This window comes from Schistocerca gregaria, chromosome 10, assembly GCF_023897955.1.
Source record: "Schistocerca gregaria isolate iqSchGreg1 chromosome 10, iqSchGreg1.2, whole genome shotgun sequence".
Taxonomy (NCBI): domain Eukaryota; kingdom Metazoa; phylum Arthropoda; class Insecta; order Orthoptera; family Acrididae; genus Schistocerca; species Schistocerca gregaria.
The window spans coordinates 131762476-131786504 of NC_064929.1; the positions used below are offsets into that span (position 1 = coordinate 131762476).

The 24029-nt window shown below is 39.0% G+C and overlaps 1 protein-coding gene across 2 annotated transcripts in view; it reads left to right on the top strand.

Annotated features, from left to right (window-relative positions):
* The first annotated feature begins 798 nt into the window (after positions 1-798).
* Positions 799-24029, top strand: part of LOC126293429 (peptidyl-prolyl cis-trans isomerase G) — a 57488-nt gene continuing 34257 nt past the window's right edge. Inside the window, exons 1-7 of one of the 2 annotated variants that reach the window (XM_049986652.1) lie at positions 799-953; positions 1178-1489; positions 1588-1675; positions 4090-4119; positions 8493-8638; positions 15080-15191; positions 18698-18995. In XM_049986652.1, the coding sequence (XP_049842609.1) occupies positions 1198-1489; positions 1588-1675; positions 4090-4119; positions 8493-8638; positions 15080-15191; positions 18698-18995 (966 nt within the window). In that variant the 5' untranslated portion in view covers positions 799-953; positions 1178-1197. Of the gene's footprint in view, positions 954-1177; positions 1490-1587; positions 1676-4015; positions 4120-8492; positions 8639-15079; positions 15192-18697; positions 18996-24029 lie in introns of those variants that run through there. The other variant, XM_049986653.1, reaches the window with a different exon arrangement.

Here is a 24029-nt window from a genome sequence, read left to right on the forward strand (position 1 = left end):
TTTGCGTATTTCCAGTTAATAATTTCTTATGTAATAATTTTCTCATGCAACTCACCACATAGAAAGTACCGATTGCACATGAGGGAGCAGTAAGAATAATATGTGGTGTTCATAAACACAGACGTCATGTTGCTAGCTCTTCACGGAGCTAGACATTGTAAGTGCGCCGTCACGCTGTATATATTCGCTAATGAAATTCGTCATAAATAATCCATTACGATTTTCGTTGAATAGTGATATCCACGCCTACAATTTCATAGGAAGAATGATCTTCATTAGCTTTCATTAAAGCTGTTGGTGGCTTAGAAACGAGTTCTATATGCAGTAGCGAAAATCTTTTATCATTTGCCCAATAACCCAAAATGTCTGACAGGCAGCAAATCAAATTTTAGATTTAACCTAAAATCATTTCTCCTGAACAACTCCTTCTGTTACAGGGACAAAATGCTGTTTAAAACTGTTAGCCAGGAAAAAGAACTAAAAACTATGTAATTCTAGTGCTTATAGTGTAGTGACTTCGGTAAGACTAAAAAAATATTAACGCTAATCATGTGCTCGTCTACATGTATTCCGTAACCTGACCCGTTCCACATGATTTCGATCAAAGAACATGAAACATATAACTGGCTAACTAATTGGCGCATGGTTTTCTAAACTGACTTTTTGGTTATTTCATTCGAATTATTTACTTGACTTGTACTAATGACATGCTGGTCTGCATTTAGGATGTTCGTACATTTCAGAAAATTGTGTGTAGCGTAAAATCTTTGATGGTTCGTGACTTCCATTTGTTGTAATGGGGGTCAATGCTAGTTACTGGTTATCTTTGGTGTGAAGTTAATAGTGTTGGGGTAGGGAAAGTGTTTGTTTTCGGGAACAAATATCGTAGCGTGTCAGAGAATTTTTTGGCTTTACATACGGCTCAAAATAAGTAGTAGTAGATTGCATTTAAGGTGTGTTATGGGAGTGTGTCTTCATTTGATGCATATTTCTGAAGCATGTGATTAAAGCAACGGATAGCTGCGTACTAAAATGTGTTTTGTTTGCTCTTAAGATTTTATGTCCATTGCATCGCATATCATCGCGTTCGTAAATGTTCAGTGATATGGGCTTTATGTTGATAGTAAGCGACTGATTAACATAACGTCAGGTACATTTCTTGCTCAATATGTTACAGGCGAAGTGCAAGCTGTAAAAATGACGGTGACGAAGCAATACAGGCCCCGCTGTTTCTTCGATATCGAAGTGGGGGGGTTGCCCATGGGCAGAATTGTTTTCGAGTTATTCTCTGATACATGCCCAATAACATGCGAGAACTTCAGAGCCCTTTGCACCGGAGAAAAAGGTGAAGGAAAAACTACCGGCAAACCTTTACATTACAAGGGAATTATCTTTCACAGAGTAGTGAAAGATTTCATGATTCAGGGAGGTGATTTTACAGTAGGAAATGGTACCGGTGGCGAATCTATTTATGGAGGAACATTTGCAGGTAACACGTCACTATTAGAAAAATCACTACATGTAATGTTACTTCCTGATGATCTAAATATTTGAAGCCCCCCAATGAGGATTTTTATGGTTTTTCAGATGAAAATTTCGAGCTTAAACATGATAAGCCATTCCTGCTATCCATGGCAAACAGGGGTAAAGATACAAATGGGTCTCAGTTTTTCATGTAAGTATAACTGATGAAAGAAATTGAAAACACCGGAATTGTCAGTGGATGCCATTTGTTAACGCATTATTTACTTCATAATACTTCATTGTAATAGAAATTAAAAATAGTTTTATATTGGAATTTGCACTGATAATATGACATATGATTTGCTTTTACTCTAGACTGTAAGATTTGTAAATAAGAAAATGAGAGATTTTTGTTAAAAAAAAAGAAAAAGAAAGTGAGGGTTGTCAGAAGAGGGTGTTATTGTATGCTTTACATTTCTGAACTATAGATATTTGATGGTCATGAAATAACTAAAGAGCAGTATGTGTACCATCATCTGGAGTAAGATTGGCCCCATTTTTTTTATGTTCTTGTAGAATCAGTTTCTATTCATGCTGGCTTTTATTATTATTTAGTATTATTGTACATTTTTATACAAACACCCTTAGCACATTATGTAAGTTACTTTTTGCATAGGGTAGTAGATTAAAAGTAATTGAAGGAGGTCAGAGTCTTTCCCATGATTTTGGGTTGCAGTGATTCCTCAGACTTTTTTTACTATAAACAAGTGTAGAATGGTTCTGGGATAAACGTTAATGTGCAGTATGAGTATGGCAATTGTTACACTAATTTAGTTGGTTTTAGTCACGGTATGGGTTTGCATGTTTGCGTTCCTGTGGGTGTTAGGATCGATGTTTTGGTCACAGTGTTGGATATGCTCAAAATAGGGGTTTTCAGCATGGTGACAATGTCATTGGTGAAAGTAGATGAGTGGTATTCCAGTGTCCAGTAATTCAACAAAGTCACACAACCTCATTAAAATGTGTGAATTTGACCACACAAGAATCTGATGATAGGATTAACCATTTCTTCTGGGCCAAGAAAGTGTTTCCCAATTGAATTTATAAGTGAATATGTATGATGTGCTCGACTTTTTGAACTACAATATTTTTTTAAAATTTTATTTTGGTGTGTGTGAGTTTAGGTCAATTCCATTGTAATTTATGACAATTTTTGTTTTCAAGAAGATATACATTGACCCACAAACGGAAAGAAAAGGATGAAATTGACCCTGGGATCAATGTTGCACCAATGGGGTCAGACTCATCCCAGTTGACAGTACTGTACTTTTGAATATAAAGTACTACTATTGAATATATAGTAAATGGTTTGGGAGTGTCTAGTGTATTGAATACAAAACTATCATGTGAATGGATAGAAATTTGAAGTTTTCAGCTAGAGATTTTTAGATTAAAGTGTGGTATTGGACCATTTGCCCTCACCTGAAATTTTTGCTGTGGCTACAGACTGATCGGCAGGACAGTCTGAGGTATAGGTTAGGCTGCAAAGTGATGATTTCGTTGTGACTTAGCAAAACAAACAAATTTGATAGCCAAGTAAAAGTTGCAGTGACAGGCTAACTGATAGTGCTGCTTAATGTTTGTGTCAATGCCATACTAAAAAATGCAAGGAGAGGGAGGTTCCAGTGCGTGCGTGCGTGTGTGTGTGTGTGTGTGTGTGTGTGTGTGTGTGTGTGTGTGTGTCAGCAGAGCATTTGCAGTGTGGTTTAAAGTACTGTATTTGCATAGTGTCCCAGCATAATGTTACAACAGAATTAAATATTCACGTAGTTTCACAATCTTGCCATTGCCATGTAGCTGTCTTTAATTTGATGAGGAAATTTGACTACACTGATATCAGAAATATGCTACTGTATCATAATTATGCAAGTGGGTGTGGGGAATGTTAAGTGCTCACCTATTCTGACATTTATTAAATTAAGAGTGCAAGTTTGTATAATGAATGTATACAAGACTTACGGTTACTTTGCAATAAGATAAATTTTTTTCTTTTTGAGATGAGAGCTCATGCTTTTGATAAATACTTACCACTCTCTAGTTATTCAGTTGAAAGACTACAAATTAACTTTTTTGAAAACTATACAACCAGTGAAACAACTTAATTTTATTGTATAAATTTGAAGTTTGCATTGTTTTGATGTAGAATTGTGTTGTGAATCTTGCCCATAGACATATGCACTGCTGAAAGCATATGTTTGTAATTATCTGATGATTACTTGTGACTTGTAGAAAAGTGTCAATACAGTGATATAAAATTCTTCAGTTAATATTGATGGACACATTACTGAGTCTGGCCATTTTCATTTTATATTGTGAGACTCCTTTTTTAATGATTAAACTCATCACTTGCGCTGTTTCACAACTTGAATGGTTTTCAACATTTGTAAGTGACGCTCGAATTTTGTCATTGCCAGTTACTGCTGGAGTTGGTTCTGATTAGAGATATGTAGCTACAGTGCCAGATGTGAACTGCTGTTTTGTTTCTGTGTAGTTGAGATGTGGGCGCCACTGCGGGACCCGTTAGCCGTGGCCGACTTCTTGCTCTTTAATCATGTTTTGTTCTAGTACGACACAACCGGCGCCTCATCTCGACGGGTAAGTTGAATGTAGTAATGTAATTATACGAATTTCTCATAATGAATGAAAAGTATTTTGAAAAATTACAGTAATGTTTTAGTGTTATCTATTTGGAGTGGCTTGAACCTAGTAATACCGGGCATTGTCTTTGACTTGTAGCATGGTGGTGATATGGAATCTTCTCATACATACACAGAAAGAGAGAACAGAACAGCGGCGGTATTTATTTTGCTGCTTTATTATTTTCTGAAACAAATGTGAAGATAGTGTTAGTTGTTGTGACATAATTGTCTATAGATTTTTATGATGTGAGGAGGCAAAGTCAATGGGTGGTATCTACAGATTCAATGTTTCCTCATTATATATATTCAACAACAACAACAAAAATAGACAAAATGGAAAAAAATAGGACCATTCATTTTGAGGGACACTATTGAGAAAATTTACAGAACCTGTATTTGAAGCTGACTGCAGATTAGTTCTACTGCTTACATTGTGCTTAAATACCACAAGGAACAGATGTGCGGAACTGTATCAGACGCCTTCCAGAAGTCAAGGAAAATGGTATCTACCTGGGAGCCTGTATCTAATATTTACTGGGTCTCCTGAACAAATAAAGCGAGTTGGGTTTCACACGATTGCTGTTTCCGGAATCCATGTTGATTCCTACAGTTCTGGGTTTCCAGAAATGTCATGATACATGAGCAAAAAACATGTTCTAAAATTCTACAACAGATCGATGTCAGATATATAGGCCTATAGTGTTGCGCATCTGCTCGGCAACCCTTTTTGAAAACTGGGACTACCTGTGCTCTTTTCCAATCATTTGGAACCTTCCGTTCTTCTAGAGACTTATGGTACACGGCTGTTAAAAGGGGGGCAAGGTCTTTCGCATACTCTGTGTAGAATCGAATTGGTATCCCGTCAGGTCCAGTGGACTTTCCTCTGTTGAGTGATTTCAGTTGCTTGTTTATTCCTTGGACACTTTTTTTGATGCCAGCCATTTTTTCGTTTGTGCGAGGATTTAGAGAAGGAACAGCAGTGTGGTCATCCTCTGTTTCAATGCCATCATCATCTCAGAGTGTCTGGATATGCTGTTTCGATCCACTTACTGATTTAACGTAAGACCAGAACTTCCTAAGATTTTCTGTCAACTCGGTACATAGAATTTTATTTTCGAATTCACTTAACGCTTCACGCATAGCGCTCCTTACGCTTACTTTGACGTCGTTTAGCTTCTGTTTGTCTGAGAGGTTTTGGCTGCATTTAAAGTTTCAGTGAAGCTCTTTTTGCTTTCGCAGTAGTTTCCTAACTTTGTTGTTGAACTACGGTGGGTTTTTCCCGTCCCGCACAGTTTTACTCGGCATGTACCTGTCTAAAACACATTTTACAATTGCCTTGACCTTTTTCCATAAACACTCAACATTGTCAGAGTCGGAACAGAAATTTTTGTTTTGATCTGTTAGGTAGTCGGAAATCTGCCTCAACCTTCCTCCCTTTCTTAAATTTCTATTTACTTCCACATTCAGGGATGCTGCAATGGCCTTATGATCACTGATTCCCTGTTCTGCACTTACAGTTGAAAAAGTTTTGGGTCTGTTTATCAGCAGTAGGTTCAAGATGTTATCTCCATGAGTCGGTTCTCTGTTAAATTGCTTGAGGTAATTTTCGGATAGTGCACTGAGTATAATGTCACTCGATGCTCTGTAGCAAAGGTCATAGTTGACTTTGGTGTTTGTGAAAGGAGACTGAACAATGGAGGCCATATCCAGATCACTGAGACTTCTTGTAATGTCAGTGAGGCACTGTGCTCTTCCGGCACTATATTTCACACAATACTCTGTGTGCTCTTGGAATGGTTGACAACTGCCTTGTTCTTGTGACCAGTGTGACACAAAGAGCCTGGGTTGTGTGGGGGAGGACAACTTCTGGCTTGGTCTGCAGTACTGGCAACATCGTTTGTGATGAATGAACATTGTCTTCAAAGACTAGAGGGCTCTACAGCAGGCTGTATACATGTTTGTGTCTGAAGTTGATAGCATGTGATTATGGTTGCATTCATTGTGTACAACATAGAATGTTGTTTTTATATATTTGGTTTTCACCTTTCATTTTGCACCTATGCATTAGTGAAATTAACTCCAAAAGAGAATATTTGTAGTGTCACACAATGAAAGTACATGAAAAAAAAGTTGTAAGAGGGTTGAGTAAGCTTAACAGTACTGCTGTTCTGTTTTTACCAGTTATGTAACTGTCGGTGCTTTCTGTGAAGTAAAGGCTGTGGTGATACTGATCAGTTGTAGAGCCCAAGGTATCAATTAGATGGGAAGGTCAGAGTTCGGTTAAGAGGTGGCGTAATAACAATCTGCTTTTTTAGCAGTAGATTTTGAAGCTGTCTTTACATCCGCATTGAAAACCCCTTTTTTCTCACTGTGGTCTCATATTACCAAGTTTTTAAGAAAGTCAAAAGCATTAATAAATGTCCCCATTCAGAACCTCCATATTCTCACAGGTGTTAGAGTACTTTGATACTTAACATAGGTACGAAAAAAATAAGTACTGTCATAGTTGCAGTTTCGGTTACGTAGTGCTAACAGGTAGTTGTCTCGTTGATAGCTTAATTGTTCGAGACAGACTGTATTGTCCTTGTAAGTTATATAGTTTATCCTCAAAATTTAATGTCTTGAGGCTGATCAACAATTGTTATAAATATCGTGTAAAATTGTGCACTAGAATGCGAGAGGTAGCAAATTGTTGAAAATAAGTTACTGATATATTTAGATAGTACTATTATACAGGGTGTCTACAGTGTGACTCCAAAATTTGAACTCATAAAATCTGAGAGGAAACACAATTTACTGTCGAACAAATACAGGGAAATCATACAGCAGCTCATCAAGTTTTCATACACAGGTGGACGGTTCAGTACACTTGAACATGGGAGCCACGGGTAGTGTGAAGAATATCAAGTCTATAATCGATTCCGTGCCATGTGTTGCAGAGCATCTGTTCTGTGACAGAGTTGATGACAATTCTTATGCACTGTTTCAAGTCTTGCAGGTCCTTTACTGGTGTAGTGTATACCCGGTCTTTCACATAACCCCACAAGAAAAAATCAAAAGGGGGGTTATGTCGGGCGAATATGGCGGCCAAGGAATTGGACCTCCACGGCCAATCCATCGTTGCGGGAATGTGTTGTTTAAAAAATGGGGTGGTGCACCGTCCTGTTGAAACATCGCATTTCGCTGCAGGTCTTTTATCTGTGGCACGGCAAATTGTTCCAACATGTCCAGGTAGATGGCTCCGTCCACAGTCTGCTCCTGAAAGAAAAACAGCCCAACAATGCAATTTATCATCAAACCACACCCCACATTAACTTTCGGACTGTCGCGCATGTGTTCCTAAGGTGCATGTGGATTTTCGGACCCCCAGATGCGCACATTGTGACGATTGACAGCCACTGACATGCGAAAGGTTGTCTCGTCAGTAAAAATCACGCATGATAAAAAATGCTATCTAACATGACACATGCAAAGTCTTCGATCTTTGGTCGATCATCAGGCTTGATTTCTTGCATGACCTGCACTTTATATGCCTACAAACGTAATCGCTGATGAAGCACTTTGTGCACAGTTGAACGTTTCATACGAAGTTCTCGTGCTGCCTGTCGCACTGACTTCTGTGGACTTTGTTCGAATGACCACCGCACTTGTTCCACATTGATGTTCGCTGATCTTAGGCTTACCACCACCGTGCCCTTTCGCAACACTCCCAGTAGCCAAAAACTGGTCACACCACTTCTTTATAGTCTTGAACGACGGGGGTGCTTTGTTCTTAACTCGATAAAAATTTCTTTGCAATTCGGTCACCCTTTTTGTCTCTGCATACCAGCAGACCACTTGTGCACGATCCTTCATATCCTCCATTTTGCTAAAACAATTGATTGCAGCTCCACTACAGCCACTTGGCGTATCAAATTTGCACACCACCAACTTGTTGAGTTGCTCTGCTGCCCCTTCAGGATTCACAGGTCCACCGTCTGATATGAGAAATATATATAATATTAAAATGTTGGAGTATCATTGTGGACATCCTGTATATTTATTTTCTCATAATAAATGAATAATTATTAGCCACATTTACTCCTCCATTTTGGAATAGTTCTGAATTGTAATAAAGCTCAAAATATCTCTTACTCGTCTGTGTGAGTTGGTTCCCTCTTGCATTCCAGTCCTGGGATGCTGCAAAAGTTGACATTTCTATAGATTATCGTTAAATGTCACACTGCCCTCAGTTGTAAAGCTGTCTCCAGCAAAGGAGGTTGTGCAGTTGTCACTGTTGCAGGTGATTTGTTTTCCACTGTTAGATTATTGTGTTATGTTGTGTTGCAGAGTACACGTGGTATTTGGCCACGTGCTATCTGGCCAGCACGTCGTCTCTCACATCGAGGGCCTGCCGGTCGACCGCATGTGCCGCCCCCTGCAGGATGCACGCGTCACAAACTGTGGAGAGCTTGTTTTGAAGATCAGAGGCAAAGGTGAGGCTCACAGAGGGAATGTTTTCATTTCAGGATAGTTTCCAGCTCATTAGTACTCAAACAAAAGATTTCCAATGTCAGCAATGTACTGCGTTTGTCATCTGGAGAGGAAATGCTATTACCTACATCTAAACCCCAGTGAAGTGCTGGGCAGAGGGTACTTCACACTGCACTTTAGGGTTTCTTCCCTTTCTATTCACATATGGAGCAGAGGCAGCATGACTGTTTACATACTGTAATTAATCTGATCTCATCCTTGTGAATCAACTGTTGCTGGTGTGTGCATAAATTTACAGTGTTTTTGGCATGTGAGGGATGCCTAGACAGCTGCAAGTTAAGATCAAGTTGACAGAGTTTGTGACTGCCTCCTATGTACTGCACAGAAGTCTCTGCAGAGAATTGACCAGTTATTGCAGTTACTGTCATAAGCAGCGACTTACTCAGACTTCACTGCAAAGATCTCGTAAAGAGGCATGTGTTTTGTGAGAATTATGACCATTACTGAACAGTGTGTGTATTTGCTTTAGAGTGTCATTATGAGTAATGGTGCTGCATTTAGTTTATCTGGAATTACTTGTAAGCACAGTGTCCAGAGCAACAGTGTTGTCATTGATTCAGATGTGGCAGCCCAAAAGTGAAGGCTAAAAGGAATGTTTAGTATGCCCATTTTATCTCCACGAAGAGAACTACAACCTCTGACACTAAAGTTGGGTGAATGAAGTTAGAACAGTCGATTGGGCAATGCTGGTGATTCGCAACACTGCATCTGTGTAGCAGCCGGAGTTGACGACCTGCCCCGCTGTAGTTCAGTTGAGCATCGTGTGTATTCTGTGCTAGACCTGTTGAACAAAGTGCCTTGATTAGTGCGTTGGTTCTGAACTGACAACAGGACAATGAATGAGCAAAGGATCAATTTAAAGTTTTGTTTTAAGTTTGGCAAAATACTGAAAGAAACGCGTGCTATTTTGCTACATGTTTATGGGAATCGAGCACTGTCCATGAAGTGTGTGTATGAGGGGTTCTCCCATTTTCGATGAGGCCGGGAAAGTGTTTTTGACAATCCCCGTTACGGACAACTGGCGGATGCCATCAGTGACAAAAACGTTGAGAAAGTGAGGACATTAGTCGTGAATGACTGTCGATTAACTGTGTGCACGATAGCCAATGAACTGTGAATCTGTGTGAAAAATCCTTACGCAGGAGTTCAGGAAGAGGGAGACGTGTTGTCTTGTGCCATATCACTCGATTGATGATCAGAAGCAGGCACTTTTAGAGGCTTCACAGAATTTTGTCAAAACGGTGGATGCAACACCCTACTTCTTGAACCTTATTGTCACTGAGGATGAAACCTGGTGTCTCCGGTATGACCGTGAAATGAAACGGCAAAACATGGAATGACGTTCTTCGACATCACCTCGTTGGAAAAAGGTCATAGCTGGAAAATCGTGGATCAAAACAATGCTCATCACTTTTTCTGATAGTCAAGGTATTATCCACAAGGAATTTCTGCCTGAGGGAACGACGTTGAACACATGCGGTAAGTTGAAATTTAGACCTGTTTCATGCAATGTCTACACAGGGTATGGCTCCAGGATGCACAACAAGGTTCCTGGTTTTTTGTTTACAACAACACTTGCCGCCCCAGCAATATCGTCAAACAGTTCCCGGCAGAAAAGGGGACGATGCAATTTGAATATCCACCATACTTGCCAGATCTCAATCCTTCAGACTACTACTTATTCCCTCGACTCACTTGCTTTGAAAGGAGAGAGATTTGATGATATTGCTGACATGTGACAAAATGTGATGCGACTTCTGAACACCATCCCAAAAGAAGACTTTGTGCAAAGTTTCCAGGATATGCGTAACAGAGCTCAGCAGTGCATGGTTATCGGAGGTGACTATTCAGCCCCACTGCATCCACGTATGAAAGCCTGGAATAACCAAATTTTAATGCTCACCAGGCACTTTCACTGCAGACAACACCTTCTGTGTGCAGACCTCCAGTTCCAGATGGTCGAATATTTGAAATTTCTTCTTTTGACTTTTCATCGCAATCAGTGTTAGCACTTACGACACAAAGTTTCTGCTCTTGAATTAACTAGACTCAAAGCTACTAACGTTTACTAATACATCTGTGTATTCTTTCAGAAGATTTCTTAAAAGTGAGACTGCTACTCAGGTTGGTTGTATTTAGAGATTTGACAAATTCACGGTTGCAATAAATGCGTTTCAAGTGCACATTTTCATCTTTTAGCATGTATGGCATTATGCCATAACAAAGAACCAAACACGAGAGAAGACAGTACTGGTACTCCATGAAAATTTACTTCCGAATCTGGACATTCGGATCTGCACTTTAAACAGAATTACGCGTTTTTAGCATGGTTTGCAAAATGCTGATGCTCTTGGAGTATCCTCTAATGTCTTGTTTCTTTTATTACATAATGTAAGATTTTTAATGTTCTACACGTAGGAACATACGGGCTTCCTGCGCCGTCATATCTGTGCAAGTGCGGTGATGCCCCTCATCTGGTGCTCTCTGGCAACTGCTGAAACAAATGTATTTTTAACAGGTTGTGAGAAAATATTGCGAATGGTTGTTTGAAAAGCATTACTTTCAAAGTAAATTTCCTTTTACGAAAGGTGAACGGTGTGTGAGAATGTACAATGAACTTCTAAAATCACAGAGCCTTTGACTCTCATTTAAAAAGCAACTATGACGACAACCGTTAGAAGGATTTTGAACCCAGAAGATCAGACATTCATGTCGTTAAAAATTTTACTGGCACATTTGTGTGATGTATCTTAAAATGTAACACGCGCAAAAAAAATCAACATTATATGTGAAAGCTTAGCTTCTGTTGCAGCTTATTAATCTTACAGGCCAATATTATATGTGAAAGCTTTTCTTTTCTTGTAGCAACAATATATATACTAATATAAACCATTAACTTTCTCTGTTAGTGTGTTAGCGCCACTTCACAGTGATGATGCGTTTGGCTGACATCATCACATGTCCATATTCTGTGAGTATCCACTGTCAGTGGCTGGTTATATCACGTGACATGAACTATGACAGTGTTACAAAAGAGCATTGCAATCTCGATTTCAATGCTTCGGAAAGTAACATGTGGTGTTTGGAGGAATTCGAATTTATACTTTTGTAATACAAAAATATATACTGGATGTGTTGCTGCACATCAAAGATTTTCCAAAACGTGTCTTTTTCCCCTGAGTTTTGTTTTCTAAGGTGCTGGGAAATTCTACACCAGTGTATAAAACCATAATCAAAGGATTGATATATTTTACAGTTTCAAGGAAAGGTATGCTGTCACTTTACATGGAAAAAGTGTTTTTTCACCCGGGAGAAAGTGTATTTTTAACCGGAAAATCCGGGAAAAAGACGGGAATTATTTTTTCTTGTCCGCATATACACCCTGTTATTGCATTAAACAGTTTTTGGTGTCGCTAAGCAACAGTCATACAGTAATTTTTAAATGAAAACACTGCCATTTGACTGTATTTTTGTTTATTTAATTATGGCCCAGGTTTCAGCCTTTGACGCCATTTTCAAGAGATTGAGTTTATGTCATTAATGTATGTTACAGGACATAAAGCTTAAAATTGGCTCCCCACCAAATACCAGATGTAAAGTCATCATCTTGTGAAAAGCTCAGTAAATAAAAAAGAGATGATGACTTTACACCTGGCATTTCATGAGGAGTAAATATTTTTTTAAAATTCATGGTCAATTTTAAGCTTGATGTGCTGGATTATATGTAAATGACATAAATTCTGTCACTTGGAAATGGCATAAAAGGCCGAAACCTGGGTTGTAATTAAATAAACAACAATACAATCTCATTGTATTCATGACTCGGTCTCAGAATGTGTTCTGTCAATTGATCCCTTCCTTAAATCAACTTACGTCATTAACTATTACTTTCTTCGATCGATTCAGTACCATCTCATTGGTTATTTGACCTGCCCATCTAATTATCAGTAATTTCACTTTTATATGAGACTACATTACAGACAAATATATTCAGAAAAGACTTGCTAACACTTAAATTTATATTAGAGTTTAACAAATTCCTCATTTTGAAAACCACTTTTGCACTATAGCTAGTCTGCATTTTATATTGTGTTGTCTACTTCGGCTGTCGTCAGTTATTTGGCTGCCCATATAGCGAAACTTATCTTCTAATTTTAGCATCTTATTTTCTTATGTAATTCCTTCAAAATCGCCTTATTTAGTTTGTCTACATTCAATTAGCCTCATTTTATTTTTGTCTTGTGTTCACTTCCAGACCTCTTTCCATCAACTGCTCTTCCAAGTACTTCGCTATCATTCGCACCTCATTGTTTTTATTTCCTCTTCCTGAACTTAAATTCCTTCATATTAGACCTCAGTTTTTTCTTTTTTTTCTCAGTGTACAGGTGAACATTGGAATAGGCGATGACACTCTCACCCCCTTCTCGGCCACTGCTTCCCTTTTCACATCCTTGATTCTTAAGTACAGTCTGGTTTCTGTTCAAGTTATAAATAACCTTCTCTCACTGTGTTTTATCCCTGCTGTCTTCAAAATTTCAAAGAGAGTTGTGAAGTCAATATTGTTAAAGGCTTTCTCTAAACCTAAAAGTGCCTTAAACATAGGTTTGCCTTTCTTCAACCTATATCTTAAGTTGTAGGGTCAGTATTGCCTTGCATGTTGCAACAGTTCTTTGGAGCCAAATCTGATCTATCAGTTTTCCCATTCTGTAATAACTTGGTAGTATGCTGCAGCTGTGGCTTACAAAACTGACAGTTCGCTAATTTACACACCTCTCACCAGCTGCCTTCTTTGCAGTTGGAATTGTGTGACTGTCCTTGAAGTTTGGTGGTATTCACCTGTCTTAAGTGTGTTCCCCATCAGGTGGAATAGTTTAGTCACAGCTGGCTCTCCTGAGTACCTAGAAGATTCTGTGGGATTGCTGTCGGCTTCACCAGCTTCATTTCAACCGACTGTATCTCGAGACTTGTTTTCATGTACTTCATCTTCCCTTTCTATAATATTGCCTCAGTCCATTTCCCATTCGTTGCCCCGTAGTATAATAGTGATTGGTTCGTGTGAGTGCGAATCCAAAATCTGCACTTAAAGGGCAGGGGGAAGGTACCTGACAGAGTTTTGTGGGAAGGGATGGGTGGGGGAAATGAAGTGCAGCTTCTTACAGAATGCAACTAAAAGCCAATGAAAGCTGTTCATTGGTCGCGAAATGTACTAATTCTTTGTAATGGTACAAACAAATCTTCAAAGAACTTATTTGAGAGAATGTAGTTTGTAGGAGATTTGCAAATATTTCTTTGCTATCGGGCAGCTAATGTTGAGGTACACAGAACTGTTTCCTGTGTTCGCCTTTTTAAAACTTTTTGTCATTTTGGCTGGTAATGCGAGAAAAGCATTGCAAACTGAATGTACGACTTTACCGGAAACTTTTAGAACAGAGGGTTACCCGGCATTTTCAGTTGCGAGGAGAGCACCAGTGAGTTGCGGAAGTTCAAGTGTTCGCTATCGTGCTCCGGGTTTGTTTGTTACTAACGAACATGATATCTGTGTTCTCCTTTTTTCTAACTGATACCAAATTGATACATCTGTCTGTGCAGTGAAGCCGGATGCAAGTTCTTTGCACCATACAGTTAAGTTGTCTAACAGTCGATGTACTCGGACACGAGATCGAAAACCTTGTGAGTGTACACACTTGCACAGAGCTACATTATTTTGTGTGTCAGTGTGTTTCTGTTCAGTTTCATTATTCAAACCCAGACTTTTGAGTGCAGAATTAATAGCAAGTATTAATATTTGGAGTATCGTAAGCTCAGCTGTTGTTGCCCTGTTCTCTGGCGAAGTATTGCTACAATCTGAGTGACCGGAGGAGGGATGTCTACCCAACCTGTGCTCTCACAGCACTGTCCGCTTGTGTGTGCCTGTCTGCTGTGTAAGACTGATCCACGTGGATTGCCAGATGCCTGCAACTCTGCTTTGGTAGCAACTTGCTTCAATTCCGTTGTTGTTGTACATTTTCTGGCCTTTGTCATATCGGTTATCCCCTCGCCTAGGCACCTGAGGTACGGAAACTAGTGTGTTATTTTGGTAAATGTTTTGTGCAAAATTTACAGTAATAAAAAGTTACAAATTATTCCTTGTGAAAAATTTTTCAAAAAGTGCCGTTTCAGATACAGTTTATGCCGACGTAAAAATGAAGTTGTTGGTGCTCATAACCTAATATACTTTTCAATTTTAAGTTGCATGAGTTAATGTTATCAAGGTCGTAGTATGAGAGTATATAACCACTTTAATATTTCTGTCATGTAGAATAATGCTATTTGTTACTTGTAACTGCTGTAGGACTTATTTCCCAATTTTTGAGAAATTAATTGTACTTGTTTCTCTGCTGCAGAGAAAAAGAAAAGGAAAAAGGTGTCGAGCAGTTCTGCTGAAACAGGTAGTGATTCTGATGCAGATAAGAAGAAAAAGAAGAAGAAAAGAAAGAAGCAAAAGAAAGAGAAAAGGTAGAGCTTACAAATACTTAGTTGCGAATGTCTGATAGTCTATTTTTGTCATTGTACGAATTCACTTTAACTTCAGTGCCATTGGCAAATTGAAAGATGACCATCTTCCATAACCTTTATAAATATTGTCTTAATGTTAAACCAGAATATATTGAGCTTGAAGGATATTTTGAAACACATTAGTGGCTTTGATGTGTCTTTATTAGGTATGACTAGGTTACTTTTTCAAGGTACCATTTGTCATCAGTGCTGACAGGTATAATTTAGTGAAAAATATTCAGTTTGGTAATGTTTAGTATCAGAGAAGACTCAAATGAAAGGACATTATTGTTGCAGTAGTGCTTCTATCATAGATAGCAGCTGATCAGGTAGAATATTAAACGCTAACCTATCTTACACACACCTATAGGGAGAACATCTGAAGTAAAAGTTAATTCTAGCAAAGAAGAAAACAGCAATCAGCTATTTTTAATAACATTATTTGTTAACTCAAATAGTGCTGTTACTGGATAATTTTTGTACAGTTGCTCACTTTTATGTTCTGTTTATCAGCTTTTACATCAGTTGTTGGCTATTTTTAGCCCTTTTGGCAAATTTTCATTGAGTGATAGAGCCCTACATCAAAAAGTATAGGAGAAGTATCCTACATAACTGTAATGGTACTTAACGGGTGAAAACGATGTAAAACACAATCTGCAAGCCAATGTTATTTATATTTTAGGTTGCTTTTGTTAAAATTCCCACTTCATTATGTCGCACACTGTTGATTTCTTGTGTTCACGAAATAGTAAAAAATATATAAAGCAATTTTTTATATATTTATATAGCAGTGAAACATGAAGAAATGGGTCAGTTTCAACATAAGTAACCTAAAATGTCAAAAGTTCTATCTTAGAAATTTGTTGAAGCTGTTTTATTCATTACTTTCTGTGTCAGTTCAATAGGAAATTTCACATATAGTGTTTTACTATAGGACACCATCACCCAAAGGACCTTGTGCAACAAGGGAGGGAAAAAGGCCCAAAAACTGAGGTGTAACATGCCACTTTCTTCTTCCAAACGAATGAACATTGCCTGCAATTTTTAAAAGAATTTTCGTTGTAGTTTAGTAGACATTTACTTTCTGTGTGTGCAGTTTTTTTTTTCCTTCTCTGTACGTGCACCTCGTGCTGAGATGAACGCAGTGTATTTCTGAAATGGGTAAGGGAACGGTAATATTACGTTGTGTTTGCAGCATTTGTTGTTGCTTGCAATTACTGTGCCACTTATGTCCCACCTAGGAGATATGCTGTGGTCTACACAGCCCTCAGGAGTTGGAGACATTGCTGTTGTATTTATGAACAAAAGTTAGCCATCAGTCGAGAGCCCCGATGTAAGAGAGACGTTGCAAGAGGTTGATGTTGTATGACTTGGGGTTGTAAGCAGTTGTTAAAAAATGCAATGTACACATTGTAATGGGATTTAAATACATTTATTGCAAGGAAGAATAGCCAGATTCATTCAGTAATAGCTGATCTTTCAAGTAACCTTTCTGGCTGATGCAGGCATTGCAGTGGATGAAAAGGAGTCTGAGACCGAGATACCTGGGCCATCAGTAATCAAACCAGCTGTGGTGCTGTTTGTGTAAATGAGTAGTTTCGTTAGCATTGGCTGCTTGCTGTTGCTTCTTTGCAACAATCGGCTTGTGTTTTTTGTGCACCCACAGTCTCAAAATGTTGATAAAATAGATTATCTGAGGTTTCGACAGAGTAGCTAGTACGATTTGAGTCCTGAGAAAATGTTAAATAATGTTGTAACTTCATTACGTTCATAGTCTGTGGTAGACCTAGGTACATTTCCATTCATAAAACAGCAGATGAGGTTTAAGTATTTGCCACAGGGCTTAACTGCAAACCGCAGTCTTCTGGCTTCCCTCTCAAAGATACAGCCAAGTGAAGTCACATATTGTATGATTGAAGGTGGAGGAAGAAAGGGAGGGAACTGATACTATCAGCTGCATGGGGACATCAGGCAGAATCGGCAGCGAGTCAGAATGTGTGCCGGACAGGGATTCTAGCTCGGGATCTCCTGCTTACTGGGCAGTTTTGTTAACCACTGCGCCATTCGGACAGTGTGTGTAGTGCAAATACACTCTCCCCGGCCAACCCACATTCCCACCTATTGCCACCTATCCACAGTCCCCGTCCACACCCTCTGTGCTCACTAGTTTAGATTCCCGATAGATGTCTAACAGTATTGTGCATCTGCACTGAAGGTTGTCAATTCATTGCTCATCAAGGCATGTCCGAAACTGCATCTGTGATACATATTATGTACATTGAAGATAGGGGCGGTGGGGGAAGGAGGGGGCGCAGGGGAGGTTGTGGAGAGCGGCGACATGCCTGAAAGAAGAGACACCACACATTCGTATAATTGATTTACCTTGATGGGAAATGAATTGACAACATTCAGTGCAAATGCACGATATGGTTAGACATCTGCCGGGAACCTAAAATTAGTGAGTGTGAAGGACATGGTTAGGTGGCACTAGGTGGGAATGTGTGTCAGCTGGGGAGTGTTCAGAGATAGTCCATGCATTTGTGCTGAGCACTGTGTCCAGATGGTGCAGTGGTTAATGCAGCTGTCTAGTAAGCAAAAGATCCCACCCAGATTAGGGTCCCAGTCTGGCTCACATTTTGACTTGTCGCCTCCAATTCTGCAAAAAATCCTGATTCAATTGATATTGCCAATTCCTCTCCTTTTCTTTCCTTTCTCCCTCTTCACTTTCAGTTTACTTATGACCGTTGCGGATCCACATGGTGTCTATTCTTTTGGATGTGTCCAAAAGAATACACACCACGCATTCATATGAATGAAGTCGCGTAATTGTTACGCTCCTGATGTGGCGAGTTTGTTCATCAGCAGTTTCTCCTAAATCACTTCACATTAATGCCTCAAAACATTATAAATGACAATGAGGATTTCTAAAATTAGTGGGGTTCATACGAATTGCCTTTCTTAAGAGGGCAAACTTCATAGACTCTGCTACATATAGAAATGAAATGCAGACATATCGACTATAGAAAAAAACTATGTTTTGAAGCACATTTTCTGTAGGGGATGCTGGGATGATTCCTTTGGAAGTCGTGGCAGATTTTTCGTTCCCATACTTTGTCAACCTGAGCTTGTGTTCATCTCTAACGACCTCATTGTCAGTGGGATGTTAAACCCTGTCTTCCTTATTAATAAGAAACAGTATTGTATATTATGTAGATAACCTCTTATAATTGATACAGTTCGCTTGTATCATAATCTGTAAGTGACTTCTGTGGGTCTTCGTGTTATTTCTGAATTTTACATTTTGCTGTCTACCTGATTATTGTATGTATGTACACATTGTTTGGCTAAAGTTTTATTGACTAAAATTATTTCGTTGTTGCCTGTATTAACAAATGACAGTTGTGGATGTAGCACCATTTGTATTCGGGCTTTGTGAGTTTTCTTTGACTATTTGTGTGCGCTCTCAGGAAGAGCCACAGTTCCAGTTCGGAGGACAGCGACGCCAGCGCAGAGAAAGATGACGTCTCCAGCCCGGAGGGGCAGCCGCACCCTCTGGTCACACTCACGAAAATCGATCCCGACGAGATACCGGACGTGCCACGCAACAAGTTCTTGTTTCGTGGTGGTAACGTGTCTGCCGACAAGGACAAGAAGGACAAAGAGAAGGACAAGGATAGAGACCGTGATCGTGAGAGACGGCGGCGGAAGGCGCGCATACGTGGTATTACCAAGAGTGGCCGCCTCATCAAAGGCCGTGGAGTATTTGTAAGTGGAATCTGTGTGGGCCTCACTTAAGAGACACGCGTTGCAGTTCTTAGGACTTTCTTCGATATTATGATAATTTTTCATTTAAGAACAACCTAGAGTACTCCTCCTGGCATTCACATTTTGTGTGATTATGAAATATGATTTTCAGGTTATAATATGCACATTGCTGATGAACGGTTTCATGGTAATTCTTTCTCGTGCTTCTACTACAACCTCTATTATATGTTGTTGTTGTTGTCTTCAGTCCTGAGACTGGTTTGATGCAGCTCTCCATGCTACTCTATCCTGTGCAAGCTTCTTCATCTCCCAGTACTTCCTGCAACCCACATCCTTCTGTATCTGCTTAGTGTATTCATCTCCTGGTCTCCCTCTACGATTTTTACCCTCCACGCTGCCCTCCAATGCAAAATTGGTGATCCCATGATGCCTCAGAACATGTCCTACCAACCGATCCCTTCTTCTGGTCAAGTTGTGCCACAAACTTTTCTTCTCCCCCATCCTATTCAATACTTCCTCATTAGTTATGGGATCCACCCATCTAATCTTCAGCATTCTTCTGTAGCACCACATTTCGAAAGCTTCTATTCTCTTCTTGTCCAAACTATTTATCGTCCATGTTTTACTTCCATACATGGCTACACTCCATACAAATACTTTCAGAAATGACTTCCTGACACTTAAATCTATACTTGATGTTACATCTAAACTTGATGTTATATCCTCCTTTCAAGACATTGTCCATTCCATTCACCTGCTCTTCCAAGTCCTTTGCTGTCTCTGACAGAATTACAATGTCATCGGCGAACCTCAAAGTTTTTATTACTTCTCCATAAATTTTAATACCTACTCTGAATTTTTCTTTTGTTTCCTTTACTACTTGCTCAATATACAGATTGAATAACATTGAGGAGAGGCTACAACCCTGTCTCATTCCCTTTCCAACCACTCCTTCCTTTTCATGCCTCTCGACTCTTGTAACTGCCATCTGGTTTCTGTACAAATGGTAAATAGCCTTTTGCTCCCTGTATTTTACCCCTGCCACCTTTAGAATTTGAAGGAGAGTATTGCAGTCAACATTGTCAAAAGCTTTCTCTAAGTCTACAAATTCTAGAAATGTAGGTTTGCCTTTCCTTAATCATTCTTCAAAGATAGTCGTAAGGTCAGTATTGCCTCACGTGTTCCAATATTTCTACGGAATCCAAACTGATCTTCCTCGAGGTCAGCTTCTACCAGTTTTTCCATTCGTCTGTAAAGAACTCGTGTTAGTATTTTGCAGCAGTGACTTATTAAACTGATAGTTCGGTAATTTTCACATCTGTCAACACCTGCTTTCTTTGGGATTGTAATTATTATATTCTTCTTGAAGTCTGAGTGTATTTCGCCTGTCTCGTACATCTTGTGCACCAAATGGTAGAGTTTTGACAGGACTGGCTCTCCCAAGGCCGTCAGTAGTTCCAATGGAATGTTGTCTACTTTGGGGGCCTTGTTTCGACTCAGGTCTTTTAGTGCTGTGTCAAACTCTTCACGCAGTATCGTATCTCCCATTTCATCTTCATCTACATCTTCCTCCATTTCCATAATATTATTCTCAAGTACATCACCCTTGCATAGACCCTTCTCCTTCCACCTTTGTGATTTCCCTTCTTTGCTTAGAACTGGGGTTTCCACCTGAGCTCTTGATATTCATACAAGTGATTCTCTTTTCTCCAAAGGTCTCTTTAATTTTCCCGTTGGCAGTATCTATGATACCCCTAGTGAAATACGCCTCTACATCCTTACATTTGTCCTCTAGCCATCCCTGCTTAGCCATTTTGCACACTCTGTCAATACGTCTGTATTCCTTTTTGCTTGCTTCATTTACTGCATTTTTATATTTTCTCCTTTCGTCAATTAAGTTCAATATTCCTTCTGTTACTGAAGGAGTTCTACTAGCCCTCGTCTTTTTACCTATTATGTGTATAAGGAAAAAAAGTCAGATGACAGCAGTTCATACAAAGCTGATATATGTTATCAAGAATCACTGTTTCTACAGAAAAGAGTAAGTGTCTGCATCCAGACTAGGCCGTATCTCTCTAAAAGATGATGTGTGAGAAAGATGTCTCGAAATTGCAATGTCATAAAAAAATCCACTGAGAAAGTGCAGCATTTGTAGTAGTGTGATATTCTGTTGCTTTTTTACTGTGATGGTGGGTGGTGATGTACAGTCAGATTGGGAGCTAAGACTTTGTATTATTCAATCTTGCTCACCTTATTACAGGGTGTATACGACCCGGGACAACCGGGAGATCCGGGAAAAACCCAGGAATTTTTTCATATGGGAAAAACTGGGAAAAACCCAGGAATGTTTCATTGTTTTATTTTTCAGTGAAATTTTTGTGATTTTTGACTGGTAAGAACCAATACTCCAACAAAGGATATTACTGTATCTCGCGTCTGCAGGATAATACTGCAGCAACAAAACAAGAGGAAGAAAAAAATGACAATAAACCTTAAGTCGCAAAGAAAATCCGCCATATACAACAACAAAACATAGTGCTCATACAAGCATCTGCCAACAGCAAAGTGTGTCAAAGGCTTTAGAAACACTGTGCAATGATTCATAACGACAAATTGCCTCTGATGGGCATGATGTGACAGCTGTTGACATTAGATTCGTTTGAGCAGTTGCGGGCAGACTCTTCTGCATGCGCAGTTGAGTTGCGTATGGGTATTTCCTTCTCCCACTTCTGGCTATGGATGTGTGGCTGGGCGCCACTATCTAGTATTGTCCCAGTTCGGAAATATCATAGATCCAGGGCTGATGCACAGAGCAGTTTGAGTTGAAGTGAGCAGGTGGGTAGTCTCCACGTGACGTGTGCTTACAGTTTGTGATTTTGTTGTTTCCTCTTCATTTATTACTCTCAAATCAAATGAAAAGAAAACAGATGAATTAAAATACAAAACAAATGAATTAAAATACATTCGCATAATTAAGGAAGGCTAAAATATGTTATTATTTTCAGGTTTTATTTCCACCTTTGACAGTCAAGCATTAGTCACCTTGCAGAACAATTAAGTTATTTTTGTTGCTTTGCTAAAGACATTTGGCTTTTAATAATCTTTTGTACTGAGGCAGTCAATTTATTTGAAATGAAGTGTTTAATTTCACACTGTTGGCTAGTTTCAACTGTTCACAGCATTTCAAATGCACATTTTCCATCTTGTAGCTCGCATGGCATTATGCCATAATAAAGAACCAAACATGAGATATTACAGTACTTCTACTGAAGAAAATTTACATCCGAATCTGGACATGCGAATGTGCACTTTATGCTGAATTATGCATTTTAGTATGGTTCACAAAATTCTGATTAACTTGAAGTGTCCTCTGATGTCTTGTTTCTTTTGTGACATAGTGCAAGATCTTTTAATGTTTTACATGAATGAACATGTGGGTTCCCTGTGTCATTGTAGCTGCACAAGAGCGGTGGCGCCTGTTATCTGGCACTCTCTGGCAACTGCTGAAACGAATCAGTTTCTAACAGGTCATGGGAAGAGATTGTGGATGGTGGTTTGAAAAGCGTTACTTTCAAAGTAAATTTCCTTTTACACAAGATGTACTATATTCAATAATGCACGAAGAATTTCTTAAATCTCAGAGCGTTTGACTCTCAATTAAAAATCAACTCTTTGAGGTTGACCATCTAGGAGAATTTCGAGCCCAGAAGATGAGGCATTTACGTTGTTAGTAAAACTTTTACTGGCACATTTGTGTGATATATCTTAAAGTGTAACATGTGCAAAATAGATCAACATTATATGTGGAAGCTTAGCTTCTCTTGCAGCTTATTAATCTTAGAGACTAAGATTATATGTGAAACCTTGTTTTTCTTGTAGCAGCACTATGTATATTAATTTAAACCATCAACTTTTCTTATTTATGTGTTTGCGCTACTTAAGAGTGATCTTGCTGTTGGCTGACTACATCACGTGTTCTATGCTGTTATCAGCTGGCGAGATCACATGACATGAGCTATGACTGGCTTACAAAAGCACATCACAATCTCTATTCCAATGCCTTGGGAAGTAACATACGTTGTTTGGTGCTATTCGGGTTTATATCTGCGTAACATGAAAATATGCAGCGTACATGTTGCTGCTGCGCATCGAAGAGCTTTCTAAAACATACATGCCCCCGCCCCCTCCCTGAGTTTCGTTTCCTAAAAGTGCTGGTAAATTCTACGTCGGCGTATAAAACCATAAACATTCAAAAGGCTTATAAGTTTTACAGTGTGGTTGTCAGACGCGGCGGTCTAGTGGTAAAGTGTGAGCACTGAAATTGAGCGGTCACGTTATTGATTCCCAGTCAAACTCTAGATTTTTTAGTCTGTGTTTCAATTTAGCCTTCACCTCCTAATAGTGTGAAGAGTCACAGTGTGTGTCCCAAATCGAATACGATAGAATATGGTACGCTCACTCTCACCTACCATTTCCAATGGAGATAATTCTCATTCACTGGTGCTTGTCGCTCCTGTGTAAGCTGGACTGAAACTGTATCAAAAAATGTCATTTCACTAATTTTTGTGGATAACTCCCGGTTCATACTGACAGCTAAATTGTTGCAGTTATAACTCTTAGAAAGGTTACTAGCAGAGGAAATAAAATCGTGGTAGTGTTAGATGACTTCTTTAATTGGGACTTTTAACTTGATGAAATGAAGTGTTTCTTGCATGCATTTAATTTTATAACAGTTCTTATAGCATAGATCTTATGATAATTTATGAATATTGTACATTTTGCTAATGATGAAACAGTTCCTTGTTTATAACCTATGGTCATCGCAAAAAATGTCATTTGTCTACTGAATTACAAAACTAAACATTTTCCTTATACACTTGGGCACTTCATAATAATTCTGGCTTTAAATAAAATAGAAAGAAACTTCCACATGGAAAAAATATATTAAAAACAAAGATTCTAAGACTTACCAAGCGGGAAAGCGCCGGTAGATGGGCACAATGAATAAAACACACAAACACACACACAGAATTT